The sequence below is a fragment of the Balaenoptera ricei genome, chromosome X, assembly GCF_028023285.1.
Source record: "Balaenoptera ricei isolate mBalRic1 chromosome X, mBalRic1.hap2, whole genome shotgun sequence".
Taxonomy (NCBI): Eukaryota; Metazoa; Chordata; class Mammalia; order Artiodactyla; family Balaenopteridae; genus Balaenoptera; species Balaenoptera ricei.
Genome location: NC_082660.1, coordinates 107828902 through 107856437, shown reverse-complemented (window position 1 = coordinate 107856437; position 27536 = coordinate 107828902). Strand labels below are relative to the sequence as shown.

Genomic DNA, 27536 nt, shown 5'->3' with positions numbered 1-27536 from the left:
TCTATTTATTTAAATATTCTTAAGCTGCAATGTTGGAGAAAAATCCTTGTGTATAATTATATCATACTCATTATAATACTGCTAGCAATAAATTCTGCATTGCTCTGTTCAGGAAAACCAAAGAAAGTATAAATAAATTTTATTTCAGTGGTGGTTGGACCACCCAACCCATCTAATAAACAATTGGTGAAATTATTTTCAAACTCAAAATGGAATTCTGCTTATGAAAACAATTAACATTTTTAAGAACAAGACAATTTATATGTAGCAGTTGTTACAAATTGGTCTTCACAAGGTGAGAATTTGGCTTGATTCCCTCCATCCTTAACCTGTACTGCCACAATAAATGTATTAATTTGTGTGTGTGGGGGTTGGTATAGTACACTGGTTATGAAAAAAGTTCACTACCCATGTTGATATTTTGCTATTTTACCTTGTGTTTTAAATGGACGAATAATCCTTTTTAATAAGCCGACATGGTAGAAATAACAAATAATAGGAATTTGATGTAAGTAATCAAGAAATCCCCCCTCCCCGCCCCATTCACTCCGTAAGAAAGTATGTGTTTAATTTTGCAGGCTGTGGAAAATCTCTGTTCTTACAAGATTTCTGCAAACTTGTACAAACAGCTGAGACAGATTTGTGAAGATCACATCAAAGCACAAATTCATCAGTTCAGAGAATATCCTTTTAAAAACAAAAAACCTTGTATTTTCATCTATCCCTACCTCTCTGTCCCTCACTTTTAAACCCAGCTTAAAATGGAATGCCTGTGTTTTGTAGATTTATTTTTTGTTCATCTTGCCTCTAGAGTAAGAAGATGCAAAATTTGACTTTTTATCTCTAATTAGGGTCCAAATCTACATTGTACTATTTTTTTTTTAAAGATTTATTTATTGATTGATTGATTGATTGATTGCTATGTTGGGTCTTCGTTTCTGTGCGAGGGCTTTCTCTAGTTGTGGCAAGCGGGGGCCACTCTTCATCGCGGTGTGCGGGCCTCTCACTATCGCGGCCTCTCTTGTTGCGGAGCACAGGCTCCAGACGCGCAGGCTCAGTAGTTGTGGCTCACGGGCCTAGTTGCTCCGTGGCATGTGGGATCCTCCCAGACCAGGGCTCGAACCTGCGTCCCCTGCATTAGCAGGCAGATTCTCAACCACTGCACCACCAGGGAAGCCCTACATTGTACTATTAATGTAAATAAATAAAATGTGTTTATGTCTTTACTCTTTTTGAGGAAAGATAATTGGGAAATAATAAACTGAAAACGCAATGCTCAGTTATGTCTAAGACTTGTTTTTTGTTGTTTTGGCCTAGTGGCTTTCAGGATCTTAGTTTCCCGACGGGGGATTGAACCTGTGCCCCCTGCAGTGGAAGTGCAGAGTCTTAACCACTGGACCTCCAGGGAAGTCCCCTAAGACTTGTTTTTTTTGTTTGTTTGTTTGTTTTGTTTTTTTTAAAGACAGTTTTTTTGTTTGGGTTTTTTTTTTTTTTTTTTGCTGCTTTGGGTCTTTGTTGCTGCGTGCAGGCTTTCTCTAGTTGTGGCAAGCGGGGGCTACTCTTCATTGCGGTGCTCGGGCTTCTCATTGCGGTGGCTTCTCTTGTTGCGGAGCATGGACTCTAGGCACGCGGGCTTCAGTAGTTGTGGCACGCAGGCTTCAGTAGTTGTGGCATGCGGGCTCTAGAGCGCAGGCTCAGTAGTTGTGGTGCACGGGCTTAGTTGCTCCATGGCATGTGGGATCTTCCCGGATCAGGGATCGAACCCGTGTACCCTACATTGGCAGGTGGATTCTTAACCACTATGCCACCAGGGAAGTCCCACTAAGACTTGTTTTTAGAGGTATTTTTTTTTTAGTGGGATCTAACATGTTTTTACAGTTTAAGAAGTAGCATATTGTTTCATAATTAAGTGCTGTTTAGTTTCATTTAGTACGTAGGGCATTCCGTATTTAAGACAAATGTGCTCTTACGTTGCATATATTACTTGTACTAAGCACTTTTAAAATATCCTTAACGTATATCTCACGGATTCATTGGATAGTGTTCTTTTTCTAAAGAAGATCGATAGATGTTGGCAAAACCATTGCAGACAAATGGTAAGATGGAAAAAGCATTACATTTCAGCTAAATATTGTAGTTAAAATAAGTTTCTTCAAATACAGGAATGCTAGTTTTAAAAGCTTTGCAATGGGGGGACTGAAACTAATTTTGGTTGAGTTTTCTATTTTAAAACTGCAAGTTACAGGTAAACCAGTATTTTAGAATGACTTGCACCTTATGATCATTTTTATTTTTGTAACACGTAAGCAAAAAGTATTTATCTCATTAAAAAAGTTACATTTTGCCTGTCAGTTTTGATGGCTATCCCACTCGCTATTTGGTTACTTGTGAAGGTGCCTGATGGTTCTGCATTTTAGCTTATTCGGATCACAACCTTTTCCTTTTTCCCTAATCTGGTATTATTTTAAACCTTATATTCTGCAAATTAAAAATCTTAAAATCCATCCCACCCACCCAAAATCCCACGTATACAGTTTAAGGCAGTTTCACCCTGAGGACTGTTGCTGAGGAAAAATCGTATGCCCCTTGATTCTGTTTTTATTTTTAGTTGCTTCTCAGATTGCAAAGAAGTCATAGACCATTTTAAGTGTCTTCTTTTTTTTCTGGAAACTGCAGCAAGAATTAAGGTTTATTAATAGTTTAATAAAAATGGTGTGGGCATATTCTCAGGTAGATGTGTTTATCTGTATGTTTGATCCTAGTAGTCTAGTATATATACAAGTAAACCCTGCAATCTTATTTTATAAAATATTTAAGCTTCACAAAATATAAAAAATTGTTTGATTTCTTTTTTTCATTGGCAGATCATGATCAGGAGCATTTTTTTGTTTCTGGATAGGACTTACGTTCTTCAAAATTCAATGCTACCCTCCATTTGGTAAGGATACCAGAAAAAAATTATGAAAAGATTTGTAACAAATCATAGTCAAATCTTAATTACACTAATAGAGAGTGATACTGTGAATATTCTCCTAAAAACTCATATTTGGCTTCTAGACTTCTGTTTATAGCAGTTTTACCTTGTTAATTATGTTTTGCCTATGCTAATATTGGAGATCACTAACATTCCCTGGGCATATAATAACTTATGAAGAAGTTTCTTTGTTAGCCAAGGGGACTAAAGTTTGCTCTGGATTGTCTGAGTGTGCATCATTTTGTTGCTGATCAAGAGTTCACTCATTATCTTTTAACATTATTGTGGAAAATTCCATGTATACACAAAAACAGAAGAGTATAATGAGCTCTTCCCCCCACCATGTGCCTAGCATCTACCTACAGCAATTATCAGAGTTTACTGATTTTTGAGTACTGAAGCCAGATGACAAATGAGCAATTAAGCCTTCATTACCAGTACAGTGAAGACCATTTTATAGCTTTGAACTAATTTTGTCTCTTGATTTGACCAAGGAAGAAATCTACCAAAGAAAATAATACAATAAAACTTAGTTATGGAGGAAGATGGGAATTTAGCTTCAGCTTTCATTAAAGACAAAATGAGTTTCCTGTATGCTTTAATCTAATAATGTTATTTAAAATTAAATGTGTGGATTTTATACTTTTACAATTGCTGCTTCAAAGCCTGGAACCCTAATTAACATGTGGTGAGAAGTTAAGCAAGCCTCTCCAGAAGTGGTGTTGTCGTCAATTAATTTAGATTATATATATTTTTTATTTTAGGGATATGGGACTGGAGTTATTTAGGGCTCATATTATAAGTGATCAGAAAGTCCAGAATAAGACAATTGATGGCATTCTTCTTTTGATTGAGAGGGAAAGGAATGGTGAAGCAATTGATAGAAGTTTACTCCGAAGCCTTTTAAGCATGCTCTCTGATTTGCAAGTAAGTCAACTACTTCACTTACTACAGAGCTGATTGCTATCCCTAATTTGATGTTTAAAAAGCAAGCTCAGGGAATTCCCTGGCGGTCCAGTGGTTAGGACTCCGCGCTCTCACTGCTGAGGACCCAGGTTCGATCCCTAGTTGGGGAACTAAGATCCCAGAAGCTGCGAGGCATGACCAAAAAAATAAAAACCAAACTCATAGTGCTGTTCCCATTAAGGGCATTCAATAAACATTTACTGGATAATTGAACTCCTTTATTTTGTTACCCCTTCCCAGATTTATCAGGATTCTTTTGAACAACGATTTTTGGAAGAAACTAACCGACTCTACGCAGCCGAAGGCCAAAAATTAATGCAGGAAAGAGAGGTATTTAAAAATCATGATTAATAAATCCACTGTGTCTCACAATAGACCCTACTTTATTGAACATAAGCTGCCCTTTGCATTTATCTTCCCAACATTATGCTGCTTTTCTCTCACTTAGGTGCTCCTTTCTTTTCTCTCTTCTTAAAGGCCAGAATTCTGGATCGTAAACTCTACCTATAATTTTACATATGATTCAACCCTGTCACATTTGACAGGGCTGCTCCCAGGATCTTTTGGACTTGACATTTTCTGAATGATTTATGGGGAGGAAAACAATAATATAAAAAACTATCTTTGTAGGTTCCTGAATATCTTCATCATGTTAACAAACGTCTAGAAGAAGAAGCAGACAGACTTATTACTTACTTAGATCAGACCACCCAGTAAGTATTACATGCTCAGCCTAATAGCCTTAACCTGTGTTTTTGAGTCACTTAAGGCACTTTGGGCATCCCCAAACATGTTGTTAGTAACTATTTTCAGGTGTCTTGAGTCTTTAACAATTGTTTTCATAATGCAACCTTCGAGTTATTTTCCCTACTTAATTAGATTTAATCAAGGATTTGATAATTGGTTGTCTATGTTTAGGATGTAATTAAAAAATAGTATTACAAGCTGATGTGATCTTTGAAATCTTCAGGCTGATTAAAATTCAGTGGGTGTTCATAGGAGAAAGTATTTCTGTGCTTTCCTAAATATTACCAGCCAAGGAGTTCCTGTAAGCAGCACAGATAAATTCTTTACTTTCCTAGTGAAAGCAGAGAAATTTGGGCAAAGCCAGCCATAGCAAGACCCTTAAAATATTTATTTCGTGATGTAACAAAATTCTGAAATATGCAATGTTTTCCTTCTAGGCATAAAGTAGAGTAACTCTGAGCACAATAAATTTATACATAGGAATAGGAATATTGAAATTAACATATAATGAGCTATTTGACTTCCCCCCCCCCAGGAGAGACTATAAATTTTCAGCAAAGTCAAAGTCAATAATTCTAAACTTTTTTTTTCCTTGTAGAAAGTCATTAATTGCTACTGTGGAAAAACAACTTCTAGGTGAACACTTAACAGCGATTCTTCAGAAAGGTATTTGGTAATTTACAAATAAGAGATTACTTTTAAAATGGTAGCAGCAAACAAGTAGAAAAATTTTTAAAGATTGCCCTTTTAAAAGTTTGGTAGCGTGTGGCTGCATTTCTGAGGCGGGACACAACCCCCTTTCCCTATTCATCACAGTAAACTTTCAAGAGGTGCCTGTTTCCTTAACTTAAAGGTACAGGGAGTGAGATGAGAGGAGACTACCAACTCCAGTAAAGAAACAGTGGGAATTGGGGGATTCTTGATTTAATTTTTAAGACTGCAGTAATAAGGAAATGCGTTCCTTTTTGCACTAAAATGTTTTTGTTTCTAGCATATAAAACCAAGCATTTCTATTAATCCTAAGTGATGTATGAGTATACCCTGAATTTTACTTTGACAATGCTACAAATAGGCAAAAAAGTCTTACCTTTCTCTCCAGCCATCTTTTCTTTTGTTTAAGGTATTTTAGTACATTAATGCAGTTACACTTTTATTTCATTCTGAAAGTCAAATACTTTAGAACTTCATTTAAACTTGGCCTATTGATGCATGGTTTTTGATATACCACAGGCCATATCCAATACTCTGAAATATATATATGTGTATACTAATGCAAATATGTGGCTATTGCACATATGAGGTATTTATAATGTGTATTTATGTAAACCAATTTTTATAAGTTGGTTTATACATCTCATCTACTATGCTAAATGGTACAAACCATTACACAATTTTTGTTTTTATATAAAGTAAAGTTCCCTATAGTTAGTTTTCACTTGGAAAGGTGATTGTTTCTTTGAGTTTAATTCAAAGCACATCTTTATATTAAAATCACAGGCTAGTCATAATTCAGACCAGTATCACAATAACTTATTTTTCATTAAAATATCTGACACTTTTGTTCACTTTTTTAATACCAAATGTTTCAAAATTCAGGTTTGAATAACCTCCTTGATGAAAACCGAATTCAAGATTTATCTCTCCTGTATCAGCTCTTCAGTAGAGTTCGAGGTGGCGTTCAGGTTCTCTTGCAGCAATGGATTGAATACATTAAGGTATTAACATTAACCTGTTTTTTTTTTCTCTCTCATGGCTTATAATCTATACATCTAGAGTACATATCAGCAAGAATTTCTTATTTGTTAGATCCTTTTTTTTTATTTTAAGTAATGGGCATTTTGAGAACAGTCAACCTGAGAATGATAGCTGTGTGGCAAATTAGCAATAAAACAGTTCTCTTCTTGATGTCTGATGTGATTTCTAGCTCCAATAATTATAGCAGTGAATGTGGAAGAAGGAAGAGGGCTTTTTTTGGATCCAAATTTCTTTGCTTTCTTTGATCTTACACTGAAGGCAGATTGCTGTTTTTTAAAAATTCAACCCGACTTCTTTAAAAGTAGGAAAAAGACCCTAGAGACTTCTACAATAATGCCCCATTATGATATTATATAGCCAGTGGCCATTACTTATTTTATGACTATAGATGAATGGTATCAGTCTGGATGTTTTATAACTTTATTTTTTTATTGTCTTGACTTCAAAGCCAGCTTTATTTTATTTTAATTTTTTGAGATTTTAAAGTATGTGTATCTATTTAAAATATGATTTGGGGGATTGTTTTCATTGCAGATAATTAAATTCTAATAAAAAGTCATTTTTGTTTCTTTAGGCATTTGGTAGCACTATTGTAATTAATCCTGAAAAGGATAAAACCATGGTTCAAGAATTGCTGGATTTTAAAGATAAGGTTGACCATATAATTGATATCTGTTTCCTGAAGAATGAAAAATTTATCAACGCCATGAAAGAAGCATTTGAAACATTCATTAACAAAAGACCAAACAAACCTGCTGAACTTATAGGTATTTCTCCAGTCCCTTTTCCCGGTTCTTTAATGTTCTTCTTTTACTCATAAAATTCCAGTTAACCTGAAATTTTGACAAGGTTTTGTATATTAACACCTAATTTATTTGGAGTTGCATGCTTGGTGGTTTCTAAGAAGCTGGATGCAAGGAATAAGTCCTTCATGCTAAAGAATATCTCAAAACCCACATGTCAAACATGGTCTTTCTTTGTAAGACCCTATTTACTTTTATTTATAAAAAGCTTGATAGCTGTTTTACAAACCTCCTGCAATTTAGAGGTGAGGCAGGGTGCCATTTCTTGAGGCCCACACATAGGGCTACAGGAAAGGATAGCACAAAATTACAGTTGCCAGTGAGAAAGGTAGAATGTCCAGGATGAAAATAAACCTAATAATCTGGGCTCATTTAGAGTAAAAGGTGTGGTATACTTCAGTTCTCAGTTTCTCCCACCTGGGTACCCCTTAATGTCGAGGAGGAGGTAGCTGAGAAGGTCCTTCGCCAAAAGGATAAAATTTTTTCTTTTTTTTAATTTTTGGCTGCGTTGGGTCTTCGTTGCTGCGCGCGGGCTTTCTCTAGTTGTGGCGAGCGGGGGTTACTCTTCATTGCGGTGCGTGGGCTTCTCATTGCGGTGGCTTCTCTTGTTGCGGAGCATGGGCTCTAGGCGCGCGGGCTTCAGTAGTTGTGGCACGTCAGCTCAGTAGTTGTGGCACACGGGCTTAGTGGCTCCGCGGCGTGTGGGATCTTCCCAGACCAGGGATCGAACCCGTGTCCCCTGCATTGGCAGGTGGATTCTTAACCACTGCGCCACCAGGGAAGTCCCAAAAGGATGAAATTTTGTTGGTTTACTACTTAACCCTTAAAATTTTTGCAAAATTTGCTTCCTACTCTGTAATGTATCTGGTTTGTTTTAATAGAAAAGGGTTTAAGATTGCCTACCATCAGTGTAAAGTGAATACTCCAGAAGATGTGCCGTGTCTTTCAACGGCTTTGATGACCCCAGCACAGGGCTGTATACACCCCCCACCCCCGGGGTACCCATATCCCACATATCCCATTTTAGTAAGCATCAGTATGGTAGAAAGTATGTTAGATGTAGAGCCAGAAGACTTGGGTTTGAGTTGAGGCTCTTGTATTTTTTAGCTCTGTGACATTGAACAAGTCACTTGATCTCCCTGACTTTGGAGACTGTTTTAAAAATGCATGTATACATGTGAAACATTGAAAATGTCAGTATATCATACTCCTATTTGGTATTTATAGTGACCAGTACCTCATGGATACCCATGATCACTAAACAACAAACTTTCCCCCCATTTTAGCTAAGTATGTAGATTCAAAGCTTCGCGCAGGCAACAAAGAAGCTACAGATGAAGAACTTGAGAAAATGTTGGATAAGATTATGATTATATTTAGATTTATCTATGGTATGTATTTTTGTTTTAATATTTTTCTTTTAAAACAAAGCACTCAACAGAGAAACTAGCAAGTATAACCAGCCTAGAAGGTATATTTATTTGGGGGTTAGCTATTTAAAATTCTGTTACATTCCTTGCATTTAATTTATTGGGGTACTTGAGGAATGTTACTTAATTGCCTTGTGCTTTGACTTTTCCACTATTAAGAGCCTTGAATTTTGCTACTTATTTTAATCTCTAGAGTATTGATGCTAAAGCTACTAGTTGACTAAAGCTTTTCTAAAGAAAAGTTAATTCAGTCTTAATTCTTTACAGCAAAGAACTTTTGAAAGGTTTGGCACAAAAATCTACCTCTAATGTTTCTTGCATTTAGCAAACTTGGATAAAATCTATAAATTTAAATAACTTGGAGTAATGGTGCGATTTATTAAGCACTTTGAGTCAATTTTGTCAAAACCTTATATTGGAGTATTATGAGAGTTGTGTTTTATTATTTAACATAGGCAAGGATGTTTTTGAGGCCTTCTATAAGAAAGATTTAGCCAAGCGCCTGTTAGTTGGGAAGAGTGCATCTGTGGATGCTGAAAAATCAATGCTGTCCAAACTTAAACATGGTATGTTTGTCATTCTTTCTGTTCCTTTTCTTCTTTGATTTCTGAGAGAAAATGTTAGCTTAATTTTTACTCTTTCAGTCAGTTGCCTCTTTTGTCAATCATTGTATGTTCGTATGATAAAAACGTAAATTGAGTAAGCTCATTAGGTTTCCAACCTATTTACATATCCAGAGCTGTTGTGATTTTTTTTTTAAATAAAGCATTATTCTTTTATTATTTGTATAAAAGTTTCCCATTTATCTTATGCCTAAATAGTAGATAAGGTTACTACAGGATTAAAGATTTGACTCTGAATTAGTGGGGCATACACTTTGGGGTAAGGATTTTTTTTGTTCTTATGAATAGTTACAGATCATATTTCATGCTAAAGTAAGTTTTATATTTCATGTTTTCAATTCTAAATTCTGTGTTTTTACCACTTTAAAATACTGTAAATGTACAAACATCTTTAATAGAATGTGGAGCTGCTTTCACCAGTAAACTTGAAGGAATGTTTAAAGACATGGAACTTTCTAAAGACATCATGATTCAGTTCAAACAGGTAAAAGTGAGTTAAACTCTTACTTAATTCCTCCAACTTAAATGTATTTAGTTATCTCCTTACTTTGGTTTGTACTGAAGAGGATAAATAGAAACATGTATTTGTTATAAATACTTCATAGCAACTTAGATGATAGTCACAGTAGAGGAAAAATATCACAAATGAAATGTAAGTATATTTGACCTACTTCAAAATTTATTCTCAGTATACACCCAAGATAACACAAAAATAGAAATAAAATGTATTGAACAGAAATAAGGACAAGAAAAGCTGTAGCTAGTGAGAACAGGGCTTCTAGCATCTAATCACTGTTGGTGAGTTGCATGTTCAAAGCTGGTGGTGGGGAGGGAGGAGAAGTGATAGAGTGGTTGTATAAGGCCTTTAGGGACATTGGGAATGAAAAGCTAGATCCATAGTTTTGCAGGTGTTGGTAGAAGCTGGTTTTGAAATATTTGAGATTATAGGTAATAGTGATAGCAAAGTAGATTTTCCTCTCCTGGGGTTTTAATAATGACTTCTTTACCACTATATTGCTACGGTGGGAAATGAGAGTGGAAGACTCAAGAGAAAGATCAGGGTCAGTAGGATCATGGGTCCTGTAGTAGCTACAGAATAGGGTTTATTTGCTTTGCCCTTTCCCCTTCTTCCTTCCCCATTTCAGGTCACCCCCTGCAAACAGGCAGTGGAGCAAGTGAAAAACCGGAGACTTGGGCTGGCTGGTGGGGTGAGGAATGGGGGTTGCTGCCAGGTTTTCCAAGCCACATAGGGGTCTCCAGAGATGGGGACTGCAGGTGGTATGGGGAAAAGAATGGAGAAGAAATCCTTTAACAGCCCGGTCGTATGTGAGAAATTATTTATTTAAGTCGTTAATGCCTCTAACAGAGTCATGTGATCTTTGTGTGCCATTGTAGCAAAATGTTACCCAGTGTACTTTTCTAGTGCACTTAATATAGGCTTCATTTATAGTCCTTTTAATAGTTGCCTTTTATTTTAAAGATCGTCAGTATTCACATGTAGTTTTGTAATGGGGAACTTCTTAAATGGGTCATTATTATGGCATGAAATGTATGCACTTTTATTTTTTAAGATCTCAGTGTGTGTTGTTCTTATTGTAGTATATGCAGAACCAGAATGTACCTGGGAATATTGAATTAACTGTGAATATCCTGACGATGGGTTATTGGCCAACATATGTGCCTATGGAAGTTCATTTACCACCAGAGGTAAGAGTTGCTGTTTAGGACTTGAGTTATAAGCGTAGAAATACATGACATTTCTATTTTGCTTATCATTGAAAAATATGTACTTTTTTAAAAGTTTGTTGTCAGTAAGCACACCACCACCAAATGTCAACTGTTTTTAACACTTTATTCTTTTATTTATATTACTCTTGTACTTCATATCATTAGAGCATAGCTAAAGATGCCAAGTTTCTGAGTTCAGGGCCAATTTCCTTGACTCTTCCTTCAGTTCCCCAGGTTGTACCCATCACTCTGCCCGGCTCTCAAAAATTCTTGCCCGTATATCACCTGGGGGTTGGACTGCTGAGTGATAGATGCTTGAGTAAATCCATCCTAACTCCTGGGGAAATGTCTTAACCCAGGACTGAAGCTTAGAAAAGGGTTAAGGCTAGAGAGATAGATACTGAGAGTCCTCCATGGAGATAATCATGGAAGCCCAAGGAGCAGATCTCCCTCATTAAGAGGGAGAATGTGGAAACAGGAAGAACAGGCCTAAGGCAGAACTTTGAAAAAGGATCACATTTGGTAGGTGGTAGGAAGAGGTACCTGTGAAGGAATCCAATGAAGAAGCAATAGTGAGATAAAGGAACCAGCATGTTGCAGAGACACCGAAGACATTGGAGATGAATGTTTCAAAAGAGGGGATGATAAAATGTTGCAGACAGATCAGAGAGTGTAAAGACTGATTAATGCCATTAGATTTGGTGGTTATTACCTTACATCAAAGTGATCAGTGGACTTGCTCTGTATAGTCTTTAAAACTTCCAGAAATTTTTACATATGAGGTAAATATAAAAAGTGGTGAACGTGATATTGGATACAGAGCTTAAATAAAGCTTTGTTTTATTTATTGTAGATGGTAAAACTTCAGGAGATTTTCAAGACCTTTTATCTAGGCAAACATAGTGGCAGGAAACTTCAATGGCAGTCAACCCTAGGACACTGTGTGCTAAAGGCAGAATTTAAAGAGGTAAGTGGATGTTCCCCAAACTTAGTTTTCACCTTCATCTTTGATATTGAGGTCATCCCTCTTAATTTGAAGGTTTAAGGTGTTTTACAAATTTGTCCTAAATATCTGCATGAGATAGTGATAGCTTGTCACAGCCCTGTGTATATTATAAGAATGTGGTCTTTTCCACAGTTGATTGGGCCCTGCTGCAAAACCAAAACCAATAACCCTTTTCTCCCACACCCTTTCCCCACCTGTGGATGCAAAATTCACGCTGCCACTTCTTGACAGGAAACTTCTTTTCTTGTTGCTGGGAGCTAGAGAATAGAGTGGGCGTTAAGGGGAACAGTTCTCATATCTAATTTCAAAAAATCCTACAGCTTTTCATGACTAATCTGAATCAGACAAGTTGAAAATGCATTGAAATAGTGATTTCTTGTTGCTCATGATAAATATCTGTAATGACACATAAAACCGAGTTATTAATTTTCATTACTTTGTTGTTTTAATTATAAGGCTTAAAAAAAGACCTGTAGAAAGGTCACCCAATCCTTCCTCCTATTTTAGGTAGGATCACACCTAAACCCTACACTGAACATACCGGCTTTTCTGGATAATGTTAATCCGAGTTTCTAAATCCACTAATTGAAAAATGCTTTTCCAGTAAGAGATTAGTTATTTGATTAATTTTCATGCATTTTTTAAAAAAAATGATGGCTAAACACTGTTGTTTCTCCAACAGGGTAAAAAGGAACTCCAGGTCTCTCTTTTTCAAACACTGGTGCTGCTAATGTTTAATGAGGGAGAGGAGTTCAGTTTAGAAGAGATCAAGCAGGCTACCGGAATAGGTATGTGTTGAATCGTTTGATTAGCATGCATTAGTCGGTGTCCACTATGTGCAGTCCACTTGGTTAAGAGCTCTGGGGGACTATAAAGGGATAATCCCCCTCCTCAGCACTTATAACCATGGGGAAAGGGAGAAATGACACTTAATTTCACGACCAATAAATACCAATCTGTGGTGCTGACAGAGTGTGTTAGGTGTTCAGTGAAGCAAGAGATAACTGTGGACTGGCACAACTGGGAAAGCCTTCATGAAGGAGGTAGGACTTGAGCTGGGCCTTCAGATTTAAGTTAGGGAGAAGGCATATGTTGCAAGAGGAAATACCGTGAGAAAAGGCGTGGAGGAAGGAATGAGCACAGTGTGGGCAGGAGTCATAAAAAGTTTAACTGCAGCATAGAGTAGTGAGATACAAAGTTAGATAGGTAAGATATGGAGAGCCTTACAAATCTAGCAAGTGAAACATACATTGTAGGATCTCAAGTGTGTGACATATTGGAAGTGACTTACTTGGGCAGCTTGCCTATAATCAATAGATAGTAGGGCAGCTTGAAGGATGAAGAGATTCCAGTCCAGAAGCTAATGGGATAATTCAGGCGTAAAGTGATAACGAGCTTAGACTAGAATGAGGCCAATGAGAAGAGAGACGAAGCATCTCTAAGGAAGCAACTACTAGATATGTGGAGGATGAAGGAGAGGAAAGAGTTAAAAGATGATTCCAGGGTTTCTCACCAGAGGAGGTTGGTAGCTTCATAACTAACAATTGGAAAGAAGACAGTTTTATGGGGAAGATGATGAATAAAATGTTGGACATACTGAAATTGATGATAGTAAAAGAGCCAGCTGGAGGTATCCTTTAAATGTAGGACTGGGGAAAATGAGATGTCATTTCTGAAGATGTGGTGGTTATCCACTTGGAATGATAATTGAAGCCTTTAGAGGATGACCAGGAAAAAAGCCATTGGATAGGACAAAGAGGAAGTTGTTCATGATCTTGGGGAAAAAAGGAAACAGTTTTAATAGATGGGTGGGGTAGAAGCTAGATTGAGGTTGAATGTAGCTGTGCGTGTTGATGAGTTAGTAACAAGTAACAAATAACTAAGCCACTCTTTCTTCTTCAGAGGATGGAGAGTTAAGAAGAACACTGCAGTCATTGGCTTGTGGCAAAGCTAGAGTTCTGGCGAAAAATCCAAAGGGTAAAGATATCGAAGATGGTGACAAGTTCATTTGTAATGATGATTTCAAGCACAAACTTTTCAGGATAAAGATCAATCAAATTCAGATGAAAGAAACGGTATTTCTTTTGCATTCTCCTCATTCTAATGTACTGGAATTATATTTGTTCATAATAAAGATTTATAAAGAAGATTTTAGCCTAGAATACTACCACTAACATTAACATTATCTATGCCTATATCTAGCTCAGTGTATTTCAGTATTTGATTTTGTAGGTTTTGAGGGGGCGGGGGTGTACACAATTGGGCCTGATAGTTTTATATCCTGCTTTTTGTGTGTTTAACATAAGACTTTAGAATTTTTTTAAATTTATTTATTTTAGGCTGCGTTGGGTCTTCGTTGCTGCGCGCGAGCATTCTCTAGTTGTGGCGAGTGGGGGCTACTCTTCATTGCAGTGCGCAGGCTTCTCATTGCGGTGGCTTCTCTTGTTGTGGAGCACGGGCTCTAGGTGCGCGAGCTTCAGTAGTTGTAGCACGCGGGCTCAGTAGTTGTGGTGCATGGGCTTAGTTCCTCCACGGCATGTGGGATCTTCCCGGACCAGGGCTCGAACCTGTGTCCCCTGCATTGGCAGGCAGATTCTTAACCACTGTGCTACCAGGGAAGCCCCAAGTCTTTAGAATTTTTCCATGCCATTAAGCATCTTTATAAAATGGCAGATGGCCACACAATATTCTTTTACACAGCTATAATAATTTATTCAGCCAATGTCCATTGTTGGGCACTTAAATTCATAACTTCTTAGTATTGTAAATAAAACAGCAAGATACATCTCTGTACCTAAATCTTAATCTCTCTTATCCTTTCCTTACAAATTTATCATGGAAGTAGATTTTTTGGGTTAAAGAGTGTGAACATTTTAAGAGTCTTAATACATTATGCCATTTTGTGTTCTAGAAAGATTGGACCAATTTACACTGTCTAATGTGAGTGCCTGTCTTACTGTGCCCTTGCCAGCACTAAAGATTATATTTTCTTTTTTTAATCTTTGCCAGCTTGCTTGGTGAAAAATTGGAAGGTTTAGTTAGTGTTTCTTTGATCAACAGTGAATATTTTGTTTGTTTTTACCATTTGAATTTGTAAGAGACTTTTATTAAGGAAACCAACAACTGCAGCATTTCCTGAAACCAGTTGGTTTCAATTCCAACAAGGTTTAATGCAGTATTTGAGAAAAAGTTTTATAATAGGGATAGAAGTCAAGGTCGCAAACAAGTTCCTGTCTCGTTAACATTCACATCAAAGGCGTGATATTCCCTTAGATTACTGTGTTATTTTAAAACGTGTGCTGTATCAGAAAGAAACTAACTGCAAAAAGCCCAAACTAGGGACTTCCCAGGCAATCCATTGGTTAAGACTCCGTGCTTCCACCGCAGAGGGCACAGGTTTGATGGGGGGAATAAAGATCCCGCATGCCGAGTGATGAGGCAAAAAAAAAAAGCCCAAACTACTCTTTTAATTTAGGTGCTAAAGAGGAACATTCTTCGTTTAGCATTAGAATTGGTTAACTGACTTTTTTTAACTGTGCGTTTCTGATTTATATATTACAAAATAAAAATTAATGAAAAAAAATTTGGGACTTCCCTGGTGGCACAGTGGTTAAGAATCCGCCTGCCAATGCAGGGGACACGGGTTCGATCCCTGGTCCGGGAAGATCCCACATGCCGCGGAGCAACGAAGCCCATGCACCACAACTACTGAGCCTGTGCTCTAGAGCCCGCGAGCCGCAACTACTGAAGCCTGCGCTCCTGGAGCCCATGCTCCACAACAAGAGAAGCCACCACAATGAGAAGCCCACACACTACAACGAAGAGCAGCGCCCACTCGCCACAACTACAGAAAGCCTGTGCAGCAACGAAAACCCAAGGCAGCCAAAAAATAAAATACAATAAAATAAAAAGTTAAAAAAAAAAGTTTGACACTGGTTAGCTTAGCTGGTTGGTATCATACTTTGAGTCAGATGTCAGAATCAGTCACTTTTACAGATAAGCTAATGTCATACAGAAATCTGGTCAATAACCTTTTTTTTTTTTTTTTTTTTTAATTATTTATTTATTTATTTTTGGCTGCGCTGGGTCTTTGTTGCTGCATGAGGGCTTTCTCTAGTTGCGGTGAGCGGGGGCTACTCTTTGTCGCAATGCACGGGCTTCTCATTGCGGTGGCTTCTCTTGTTGCGGAGCCCAGGCTCTAGGCGCGCGGGCTTCAGTAGTTGTGGCACGCAGGCTCAGTAGTTGTGGCTCACGGGCTCTAGAGTGCAGGCTCAGTAGTTGTGGCGCACGGGCTTAGTTGTTCCGCGGCATGTGGGATCTTCCCGGACCAGGGCTCGAACCCATGTCCCCTGCATTGGCAGGTGGATTCTTAACCACTGAGCCACCAGGGAAGTCCCTGGTCAATAACCTCTTGTGACACATTAAGATTTTGAGAAGAGAGTAAAAGAAAATGATAAATTCTGCATCAGCTGTCTCTCTTTCTAGAAAAGCAGCTCAAAGATGGTATTTTTCTATTAACTAATATTGGCGTTACTTCATTGATATAGGACATTAGGACAGGTAGGAGTTATGTTTGTAGGGTTTTTTCTGTCCTTGTCTGTATTTATAAGGTTTCTTTTGATAGTTCAATATATTTAAAGCATTAACTGTATCATGTCCCTAAAATGTACAATTTGTATAAGTAATCAAGTTTCACTTCAGGTACAGTTCCTAAGTTTAAAACTTTTTTGTTAGGTTGAGGAACAAGCAAGCACCACAGAAAGAGTATTTCAAGACAGACAGTATCAAATTGATGCTGCAATTGTTCGAATTATGAAGATGAGAAAGACACTTAGCCACAATCTTCTTGTTTCAGAAGTGTACAACCAGTTGAAATTTCCAGTAAAGGTAGGTACTTCTGTATTTTATTATTGAGCTGCTTATATATAAAAAATATTGAGTTTATTATATATAAAAATTAGATTTTTCAGACACAAATCTTACAAACATAGAATAAAACCTCAAGACCATTTGGAGGGACAAAAGTTTTCATTTCTTATGCTCATATATATGATTCCAAAAAAACCTTTGTTGGCATATGTGGGCAGTTGTGACAAAAGGGGAAAACAATTTATAAAAGCTCCTATACCTGAAAGTTTAGCTGCTAAGTGAGTCTTTGAAATTTTCAAGTTTATTCACTTTATTTTTTTGAGCTTCCTTGTTATTTTTATTTCCTTTTTCTCCTTGAAATACCTAGCTATTTGACAGATTTGGTTATTTTAATTAAGTTAAATCTGTTTAGTTAGCTTGTGTAAGTGTCCATTAAAAACTATACAGATAACTAGTAATCATTAGGCATCTTTTTTAAAGCTTAGCGGTAGTTCTGGCAAACAAATTAGTCGTCACATGGACATGTTCCGTTATAAATGCCCAGTAATAAAGCGCCTTAGACAATGTGGTGTTGTACTGGACTGTATCTCATGTTTTAGAAGATTCCCAAACTCTTGTGATGATAAACACTTGGTAAAGTTTGGATAGACTCTTGGCTGTTAGGGTTCTCATGAGCTTTGGGCCTAGGTAAGTCATTTCACCTTTTGAGCTTGTTTCCTCTTTTGTAAAATGGAGATGATAATAGTACTTATCTCGTAGGATTATTGTGAAGCTTAAATGAGATAATATATGTAAAAACTTAGCACTGGGCCTGGCACATAAGTGCTCATTAGCTGTCACTGCTAATAAGGTAGGCTTTCTCTCTCCTCCAAACCTAATACTGCCTCCTCATTACCACACTCTCACCCTCATATTCTGCCTTAACAATCATTTCACCTCTAGCCAGAGAGATCACTGATGCTAGCTAGCTAGGGAAGGTAGAGGATCACTGTAATAAATATTGTGCTGATATTCTAGGTCTTTCACCATAATTAAGAGAAAGTCATTTTGATTTTCAAATCTTGGAATTCAAACTTTGGTGAAATTTTGGCTGCCCCATCAAACTACTTTCCCTCTTTACCTTTCTTGATCAAGTAGCCATTTTACACAATCTGAAAAACTGTTAGCAAGCAAGATTATATTCTCTTTATAGGCTAGATACAAAAGACAGTGGAATTTTGTTACCCAAGAGCTAAGAATGCAATCATGAGAACAAGCTATAAGCTTTCTCAATGATTTTTCAACAAGTAGGATTCAAAAATTCAAATCATTTATAGCGGGTAACAGTTAAACCTTAAACCTGAAATACGAAGATCTGAATTATGAGATGATACTTCACTTATCAAACCATTTGTTGTAGTATTCTTTTAAATAGTGATTTCCATAGTACATTTTTAATTTAATTTATAAAAATGCAACCTGACTTTGAGAACCAGCTTTTGTCCAAATTTAGGGTCTACTTATTTTCTCAAACTATCTTGGCAAAACTAAATAGTGTTCTGTTTCCTTAAACTATAATGTGTTCCTTTTGTGAAGTTATGGTAGTCTTTTGTATTTGTGCAGAGAATAGCTGGTTCTTAGAAGACCCCTTTAAAATAGAAAAGTAAAGTATTGTATAACAGTATGACAGGGGACTTCCCTGGTGGTCCAGTGGCTAAGACTCCCTGCTCCCAGTGCAGGGGGCCCGGGTTCCATCCCTGGTGAGGGAACTAGATCCCACATGCCACAAGTAAAGATCCCGCCCGCAGCAACAAAGACCCCTCGTGCTGCCGCAACTAAGACCCAGCACAGCCAGATAGATAGATATAGATAGATAGATAGATAGGTAGATAAATAGATAAACAGATAAATAAATAATATGATAAGATGTGACAGTGTATGTATAGTGTAAAAACATTTTTTTTTAAAGAAAACCTAGCAGCATTTTAATAATTTTTATTTTTATTTATTTATGGCTGTGTTGGGTCTTCGTTTCTGTGCGAGGGCTTTCTCCAGTTGTGGCAAGCGGGGGCCACTCTTCATCGCGGTGCGCGGGCCTCTCACTATCGCGGCCCCTCTTGTTGCGGAGCACAGGCTCCAGACGCGCAGGCTCAGCAATTGCGGCTCACGGGCCCAGTTGCTCTGCGGCACGTGGGATCCTCCCAGACCAGGGCACGAACCCGTGTCTCCTGCATTGGCAGGCAGATTCTCAACCACTGCGCCACCAGGGAAGCCCTAAAAACATTTTTTAACCTGGTTTATTTTCATTATACTTTCCTCTTTAAAAAATCAAGGAGATTTAAAAAATAAAAATTAAAAAATACTAAGATTTTAAAAATAAAAATTAAATATTAAGGAGATTAAATACATTAAATCAATGAGCCAAAACTGTTCTTTTTTTTTTTCATGGGGTATTGGTAAATGGGCTTGAGCCAGTGATTATGAGCTTTGCACTGAAAATTTGCCTTCTCTTACAGCCTGCTGATCTTAAGAAGAGAATAGAATCTTTAATTGACCGGGACTACATGGAAAGAGATAAAGAAAATCCAAACCAGTACAATTATATTGCATAAAATGTTGGCCTTGGAGCATTTGGTGTCATAAGCAGTAGCCAGTGGATAAACTAACCTGTTATTATTTGACTTCTTTTATACTACCAATGACCAAATGAAGCAGTGTAATGGAAATAGTTGAGTGACTTTTCAGTGGTTAACATGCCCATTTAAAGAGTAATACTTACCTTTAAGAAGAATGTTGTTGAACTCTTTGCATGTTATTTAGTATGATGTGCAGAAAACTCTTAAGAAAGTACCTGGTCTTCATGATTCCTATTTGGAACTGGGGAAGAGGTCCCTATGGCTATTAAAAAAAGAGGAGGGGGGTTCTTATACACCATTAATTATGAAGCAAAAGGTTTATTTGCTTAAAATGTCATTTAAAGATACTTAAACTGCATGCAAACTTTATTTACTGTACAGAGTTCTGGATGTATTTATCAAATAGAAAAACCACCCTGGACTTGGTTGTTCACCTGTTTTGTGATTTCCCTTGAAGAGAAAAATAAGTTGTCATAGCTATTGATATTTTACTAAGTAATGTTCTGTTATACTGAAAGGGATGTTTTTAAAAATTTTATTTGGAAACAAGTTTTCAAGCAGAGGGACAGTTGCTTACATAGTCTTGTATACACACATCCTAAAATGTTCCCATGGGATGTGTGTATATGGTTCAGCCCTGAGTTTACTGTGCTGATTAACAGGTACTTATAAAAATAGCTGAAATAGAAAATTGCTGGTCAGTTGTACTAGAAGAACATGGTAGGAGAGAAAAATCCAACTCTTTCTTCATATTAAAAATGAATATAATATGAACATCGCAAAAGAGACCAAAACCCACGTGTTTTGTAACTTTTTACAAGAGCAAAAATTCATAAACTAGTTTTCAACTTCCTTTAGACTTTAATGTTGTTTGGACAGTTTTGTCTTTAACTTGGACCAATTGTAGATTGTTACAGGCTTCCTGGGACTTAGCATTCCTATTTTCTCTACCAAAGTTTTTTTTTTTTTAACATCTTTATTGGAGTATAATTGCTTTACAATGGTGTGTTAGTTTCTGCTTTATAACAAAGTGAATCAGTTATACATATACATATGTTCCCATATCTCTTCCCTCTTGCGTCTCCCTCCCTCCCACCCTCCCTATCCCACCCCTCTAGGTGGTCACAAAGCACAGAGCTGATCTCCCTGTGCTATGCGGCTGCTTCCCACTAGCTATCTATTTTACATTTGGTGGTGTATATATGTCCATGCCACTCTCTCACCCTGTCACATCTTACCCCTCCCCCTCCCCATATCCTCAAGTCCATTCTCTAGTAGGTCTGTGTCTTTATTCCCGTCTTGCCACTAGGTTCTTCATGACCTTTTTTTTTTTTCTTAGATTCCATATATATGTGTTAGCATGCTGTATTTGTTTTTCTCTTTCTGACTTACTTCACTCTGTATGACAGACTCTAACTCCATCCACCTCACTACAAATACCTCCAAAGGTTTTTTTTGGAAGCACCTCAACTCTCCTTTTTGTTGGCATATAAGCATTTCCTATCATCCTTATTTTAACTTCCTAAAGCCCTAGATAGAACTAGATCCTTCCTCATTTCCCCCATACACCCCCTAGTTGGGAATTTCAAATTCTGTATTATGCTGATCTTATTCCTTTCAAAATTGCTTGAAGATAAAGAGTTCTCATAGCCACTGGACACCTACTTTTCAGGGGAATGTCCTAGGATTGTTCATACATAGAAAATAGCAAAAGTATTGTTTTTCAAATTGATAATGTGAGTAAAAGTCTTCTCTTTTACCATCAGTGGTCTTTTGTTTTTGGGTTTGGGGTTCTGTTTTGCTTCCTTGTTTGTTTTTCCTTGAAGCTTTGAAGGGAATTGATCTTGGAGGAAAAGCAGAAATTTTGTTTTGATTTTTTAAAAAATCAGAACTGCTTTAATGCTTTTTTGCAACAGTGTATTTCCTTGACTATTTGGAACCATTAAGAAGAATACCTAGGTCCTAACCCTCAACTGAGACTTTTGGCTCTTGTGTTTGCTATTGATTGTTTTCTTGAGTTCTCAAAGAACTGTGACCAGCTATTTTTTTTAAAAAGTTGCCTGTTTTCTTGATAATTGCATCAAACTTAACATACTGTTGTCCAACAGTATGTGGTATTTAGAATGCCTTCCTAACTATTTTTGAGCAGCCATTGCCTGTATTTTCTTAGAGCCTCCCTGGTTTCCTTAACTGAGCTTATCTGACAAGGAAATGCAGCTATTTTGTTTGCCCTCTCTCCATACTGGACCATCTAAGTCAGTGTTCTAACTCATCCCTGATGGTCTGTGAGATACGTAGACTGTTCCACCAGACTCGATAATTACTCTTAATGAATTTTTAGGTAGAATTGGTACCATTAGGAGACTCTTGGTGTTACCTTTGTTATCTTGAAAGCTGGTCCCTTCCCTGAGGCTCTTAATTTTTTGAAAACTTGATGCTATTTCAGCTGAAAAATTGGTGAGACTATTAAACAAATTGAGGGAAGCTGTTTAAGAAATTGAGAAGTAATCGCAAACAACATTGGATAATTGTGACTTTCAGTTCTGTATCAGTTGAATTTTTGTGCTCTTTTCCCTGTGTACGTGGTGGTTCTATTTTTCTCCAATAAAACTTTTATTTAAAAAAAGTTTCTGGAGAAGATCTTTAAAATTCAAATATTGTAAGAATATTATAAAACCACAGAACTTAACATCTTCTTCCTAATGATTTCTTTAATGAATTCACAGTTGTCAATTTTGTTATTTTTTAAGTTTCTCTTTAATTTTTGTGGTGGTTTGATGGTAATGCTGTAGGAATGTGGAGGGGAAGGTATGGTAACGGATGATTCCCAGGAATCCTCAAGGTGAGTATTTATTCTTAAATGTTCTCTTTTAGAAAAATCAAGCACAAGTAGAAACATTGTTTTATCCAAATCCTCAAAGTCAAATAGTTTTGTAAAGTCAGTATGAAACTAGTCTAGATTTAAGTTGAGAAGGATTGCTGTTAGTTCTTTAAATATTTACTAGAATTCACAAAGCTATCTGGTCCTGGGCTTTCTTTTATGGGGAGATTTTTGATTATTGATTCAATCTCTTAATAGTTTTTTTCAGATTTTCTATTTCTTCTTGAGTCAGTTTTAGTATTTTGTCTTAAAATAACTACCCAGACTTTTGTCTAGTATTTGCTTGGTATATCTCTTCATTGCTTAACAGCCTTTTCTTATATTCTTATATTTTAGGTGTGTCTCTTCCATATTAGATGGATTTTCCCATCTTTCCCCTAATCTGACAATTTCTGTCATTTTTTTCATAATATACATTTATTTTTTTATTGAGGTGTAGTTGAAGACAATTTCTGTCCTTTAACTGGAAAATTATATCCATTTGCATTTGTTTCTAACATCTTACGGGTTGCTCTTTATCTCTTCTAATTTTCTTTGCTTTTTCTCCTTTCTCAGCTTTAAAAACTATATATTGAGTTTTGTTTTTTATTCCATTTTCCCCACTACTTATTTGGAAGTTATATATTCTATTTCTATTCTTTTACTGATTACCCTTGATATGTTAGCATGTATGCTTAACAAAGTCAAAAATATCTAAATTTTCCTCCCAATTAATATAAAGATGTTAAAACACTTTAATACTGATCACCTCTCCCCCAACTTAACACAGTGTTGTTGTCCAATGTTTTAGTTTTGTCCTCTTTTTAAAAATGACCACCACAAATTAAAACATTAGTCTTTGCTCAAACACCACCTTCTCAGTGAAGCTTACCATAGCCATTCTATTTAAAATTTCAACTTGCCCACCAATGCCACCACACATACACTACCGATTCCACACTCACCCTGCTCTTTTTCCTTTTTTACATATCATTTGTTACCTTTTACATACTATGCAATTTACTTGTTAACGATACTTAACGGCATATTGTCTGTTTACTCCGCTAGTGTAGAGTTTAAGCTCCATTAGGGCAGAGACCTTTGTTTTGTTCATTGATGTACCTCAAACACTTAGGGAAGTTTCTAGCCATAGTAGGTGCATTAGATTCCTGTGGCTGCTGTAACAAATTACCACAAATGTAGTGGCTTAAAACAACAGAAATTAATTCTCTCACATTTCTAGAGGCCAGAAGTCAGAAATCAGCTTTACTGGCCTGAAATCAAGGTGTTTGCAGGGCCACACTCCCTCTAGAGCTACATTTCCTTGTCTCATGTCCCCTCCCTCTACTTTATTTTATTTTTCTTTTTTTGTTTTTTTGTCCCTTCCTCCAAGTTAAAAGCTGGTTCCATAACATCTTTTTTTTTTTACTGTTTTTTTAAAATGTATTTATTTTTATTATTTATTTTATTTTTGGCTATGTTGGGTCTTCGTTGCTGCACGTGGGCTTTCTCTAGTTGCGGGGAACCGGGGCTACTCTTGGTTGCAGTGTGCGGGCTTCTCATTGCGGTGGCTTCTCTTGTTGTGCAGCATGGGCTCTAGGCACGTGGGCTTCAGTAGTTGTGGCACGTGGGCTCAGTAGTTGTGGCTCGCGGGCTCTAGAGCACAGGCTCAGTAGTTGTGGCACGTGGGCTTAGTTGCTCCACGGCATGTGGGATCTTCCCAGACCAGGGATCGAACCCGTGTCCCCTGCATTGGCAGGCGGATTCTTAACCACTGCGCCACCAGGGAAGCCCTCAACCATTATTTTGTTTTTCAAATATTGCCTCTCCTCCATTCTTTCTCTTTTCTCCGCTTGGAACTAAGTCAGACATGTAGAGTTTCTTATTTTATCCTCTATCTCTATCTCTCTTTCATATTTTCCATCCCTAAGGCTGCATTCTTGGTAATTTCTTTAGAACTGTTTTCCAATAAACTAATTCTGTCTTCAGTGCCCAACCTTCTCTTTAATTCATCCACCAAACTTTTAAGTTCAACAGTTTATATTTTTTATTTCTAAAAGTCTTATTTGCTTCTTATATAAATCTGCCTAGTCATTTTGATAATCTGCTGTTGCTTGCTCATTTTTGTCGTTCTTTCTTTTAAGTAAATATTTTTCTTACACTAGTAACTTTGTATCCTGTATCAGTTAATTCCAATATCTAAAGCACTTGGGGGATATAAATTTGTTTCTTTTTTTACAGAAGTTCCTTATATATGTTAGATCATCAGTGGCCGATAGAAATATAACGTGAGCCACGTGTAATTTTACATTTTCTAGTAGCCACCTTAAAAAAGCCAAAAATAAACATGAAAATAATTTTAATATATTTTATTTAACCCAATCTATTGAGGTTCTCCAGAGACATAGAACAAGTAGTGAGTGTGTGTGTGTGTGTGTGTGTGTGTGTGTGTGTGGAGAGAGAGAGAGAGGTTTATCCTAAGGAACTGGCTCACACAGTAATGAAGATTGAGAAGTCCCATGATCTGCAGTCAGTAGAGCCAATGGTGTAGTTCCAGTCCAAAAAACCAGCAGACTGGAGACACAAGAAGAGCTGTTTCAGTTGGAGTTCAAAGGCAGAAAAAGACTGATGTCTCACCACAGCAGTCAGGCAGGAGGAAATTCCCACTCATGGGAGGGTTAGCCTTTTTGTTCGATTCAAGCCTATGATTGGATGAGGCCCACCCACATTAGGAAGGGCAATCTGCTTTACTCAATCTACCAATTCAAATATTAATCTCATCCAAAAACACCCTCACAGACAACACCTGAAATAGTGTTTGACCAAATATCTGGATACATTGTGTCCTGGTTAACTTGACACATGAAGTTAATCATCACAGCCATCATAGCCAAAGTATTTTTGTTTCAACATGAAATCAATATAAAAATTATTAGAGAGATTTTACATTTTATACAAAGTCTTCAAAACCCAGACTGTATTTTACACCTCCAGCCCATCTGAATTTGGATTAGTCACATTTCATGTACTCAATAACTGCATATGACTAGAGACAATTGTATGATACACTGTAGCTTGACTTTTTACACTTTTTAAAAAATACATTTATTTTTTGGCTGCGTTGGGTCTTTGTTGCTGTGCTCAGGCTTTCTCTAGTTGTGGCGAGCAGGGGCTACCCTTTGTTGCTGTGTGCAGGCTTCTCATTGTGGTGGCTTCTCTTTGTTGCAGAGCACAGGCTCTAGGCATGCAGGCTGCAGAAGTTGTGGCACATGGGCTCAGTAGTTGTGGCGCACGGGCTTAGTTGCTCTGTGGCATGTGGGATCTTCCTGGACCAGGGTTCGAACCCGTATCCCCTGCATTGGCAGGCGGATTCTTAACCACTGTGCCACCAGGGAAGTCCCACTTTTTACACTCTTACAGGTGACTTATGATGTACAGAATTTCTTAATTTACTCAAATTTATCAATCTTTTCCTTGATGTTTAGAACTTTTTTGTATCTCGTTGAAAAAGTATTTCCCTACCACAAGGTCTTAAGAATATTTTTTTCTTGGAAGCTTTATTTTCTTATGTTTTTATTGAAGTAAGTTGATTTACAATATTATATTAGTTTTGGTGTACAGCATAGTGATTCAGTATTTTTACAGATTATACTCCATTAAAATTATAAGACAATGGCTATAATTCTCTGTGCTATACAATATATCCTTGTCGCTTATGTAGTTTATACATAATAGTTTGTATCTCTTAATCCCATACTCCAACTTGCTGGTCCTCCATTCCCTCTCCCCACTGGTAACCACTAGTTTGTTCTCTATATCTTAGTCTGTTTCCGTTTTGCTATGTACATTCATTGTATTATTTTTGTAACTCTGCATTTAAGTATTTGTCTTTCTCTGACTTATTGCACTAAGCATACTAATCTCTAGGTCCATCCATGTTGCTGCAAATGTCAGAATTTCTTTTCTTATGGCTGAGTAATATTTCATTGTATATATATACCACATCTTCTTAATCCAATTGTCTGTTGATGGACACTTGGGTTGCTTTCACATTTTGACTATTGTAAATAATGCTGCTGTGAACACTGGGGTGCATGTATCTTTTTGAATTAGTGTTTTCATTTTTTGTGGATATATACCCAGGAGTAGAATTGCTGAATCATATGGTAGTTCTATTTTTAGTCTTTTGAGGAACCTCCATACTGTTTTCGATTGTGGCTGTACCAATTTACATTCCCACCAACAGTGCAGAGGATTCCCTTTTCTTCACAATCTCACCAGCAACTGTTATTTGTAGACTGATTGATGATAGTCATTTTGACAGGTGTGAGGTGATACCTCATTGTTTTGATTTGCATTTCTCTAATGGCGATGTTGAGCATCTTTTCATGTTCCTGTTAGCCATCTGTATGTCTTCTTTGGAAAAATGTCTATTCAGGTCTTCTGCCCATTTTGGGGTTTTTTTTTTTGATATTGAGTTGTATGAGTTGTTTATGTATATTCTGGATATTAATCACTTGTCGGTCATATCATTTGCAAATACTTTCTCCCAGTCCATAGGTTGTTTTTTCCTTTAGTTGATGGTTTCCTTTGCTCTGCAAAAGATTTTAAGTTTAATTAGGTCCCATTTGTTTATATTTGCTTTTATTTCTTTTGCCTTTGGAGACAGATCCAAAAAAATATTGCTACGATTTATGTCAAAGACTGCTCTGCCTATGTTCTCTACTAGGAGTTTTATGGTTTCAGGTCTTACATTTAGGCTTTAATACATTTTGTGTTTATTTTTGTATATGGTGTGAGTCTCTTGTAGGCAACATATTCAAGTGTATTGTTTTTTTATCAAATCAACCACCCTCTGTCTTTTGATTGGAGCATTTAGTCCATTGCCATTTAAAGTAATTATTGATAGGTGTGTACTTACTGCCAGTTTATCACTTGTTTTCCAGTTGTTTTTGTTAGTTCTTCTCTGTTCATTTCTTCTTCTTTTTGTTTCTTCCCTTGTGGTTTGATGATTTTCCTTAGTAGTTTTCTTGTGTACCTATCTTTTTAGTTTTTGTGTATCTATTGTTGGTTTTTTATTTGTGGTTACCATGGGGTTCATATGTGTTGGCCTATAATTATATCTACTACTTTTATTTTTTTATTTTTTAATTTATTTTA

The 27536-nt window shown here is 36.9% G+C and overlaps 1 protein-coding gene across 2 annotated transcripts in view; it reads left to right on the top strand.

Moving 5' to 3' along the window:
* The window catches only part of CUL4B (cullin 4B), a 34086-nt gene extending 11972 nt beyond the window's left edge, over nucleotides 1-22114 (top strand). The window contains exons 4-21 of one of the 2 annotated variants that reach the window (XM_059910520.1): nucleotides 579-682; nucleotides 2027-2096; nucleotides 2865-2938; nucleotides 3739-3901; nucleotides 4181-4270; nucleotides 4571-4653; nucleotides 5286-5353; nucleotides 6284-6402; nucleotides 7017-7209; nucleotides 8532-8636; nucleotides 9131-9241; nucleotides 9697-9782; nucleotides 10898-11005; nucleotides 11880-11993; nucleotides 12715-12820; nucleotides 13935-14107; nucleotides 16767-16919; nucleotides 19397-22114. In XM_059910520.1, the coding sequence (XP_059766503.1) occupies nucleotides 579-682; nucleotides 2027-2096; nucleotides 2865-2938; nucleotides 3739-3901; nucleotides 4181-4270; nucleotides 4571-4653; nucleotides 5286-5353; nucleotides 6284-6402; nucleotides 7017-7209; nucleotides 8532-8636; nucleotides 9131-9241; nucleotides 9697-9782; nucleotides 10898-11005; nucleotides 11880-11993; nucleotides 12715-12820; nucleotides 13935-14107; nucleotides 16767-16919; nucleotides 19397-19492 (2016 nt within the window). In that variant the 3' untranslated portion in view covers nucleotides 19493-22114. Of the gene's footprint in view, nucleotides 1-578; nucleotides 683-2026; nucleotides 2097-2864; nucleotides 2939-3738; nucleotides 3902-4180; nucleotides 4271-4570; nucleotides 4654-5285; nucleotides 5354-6283; nucleotides 6403-7016; nucleotides 7210-8531; nucleotides 8637-9130; nucleotides 9242-9696; nucleotides 9789-10897; nucleotides 11006-11879; nucleotides 11994-12714; nucleotides 12821-13934; nucleotides 14108-16766; nucleotides 16920-19396 lie in introns of both variants that reach the window. The other variant, XM_059910519.1, reaches the window with a different exon arrangement.
* The last annotated feature ends 5422 nt before the right edge of the window (nucleotides 22115-27536 follow it).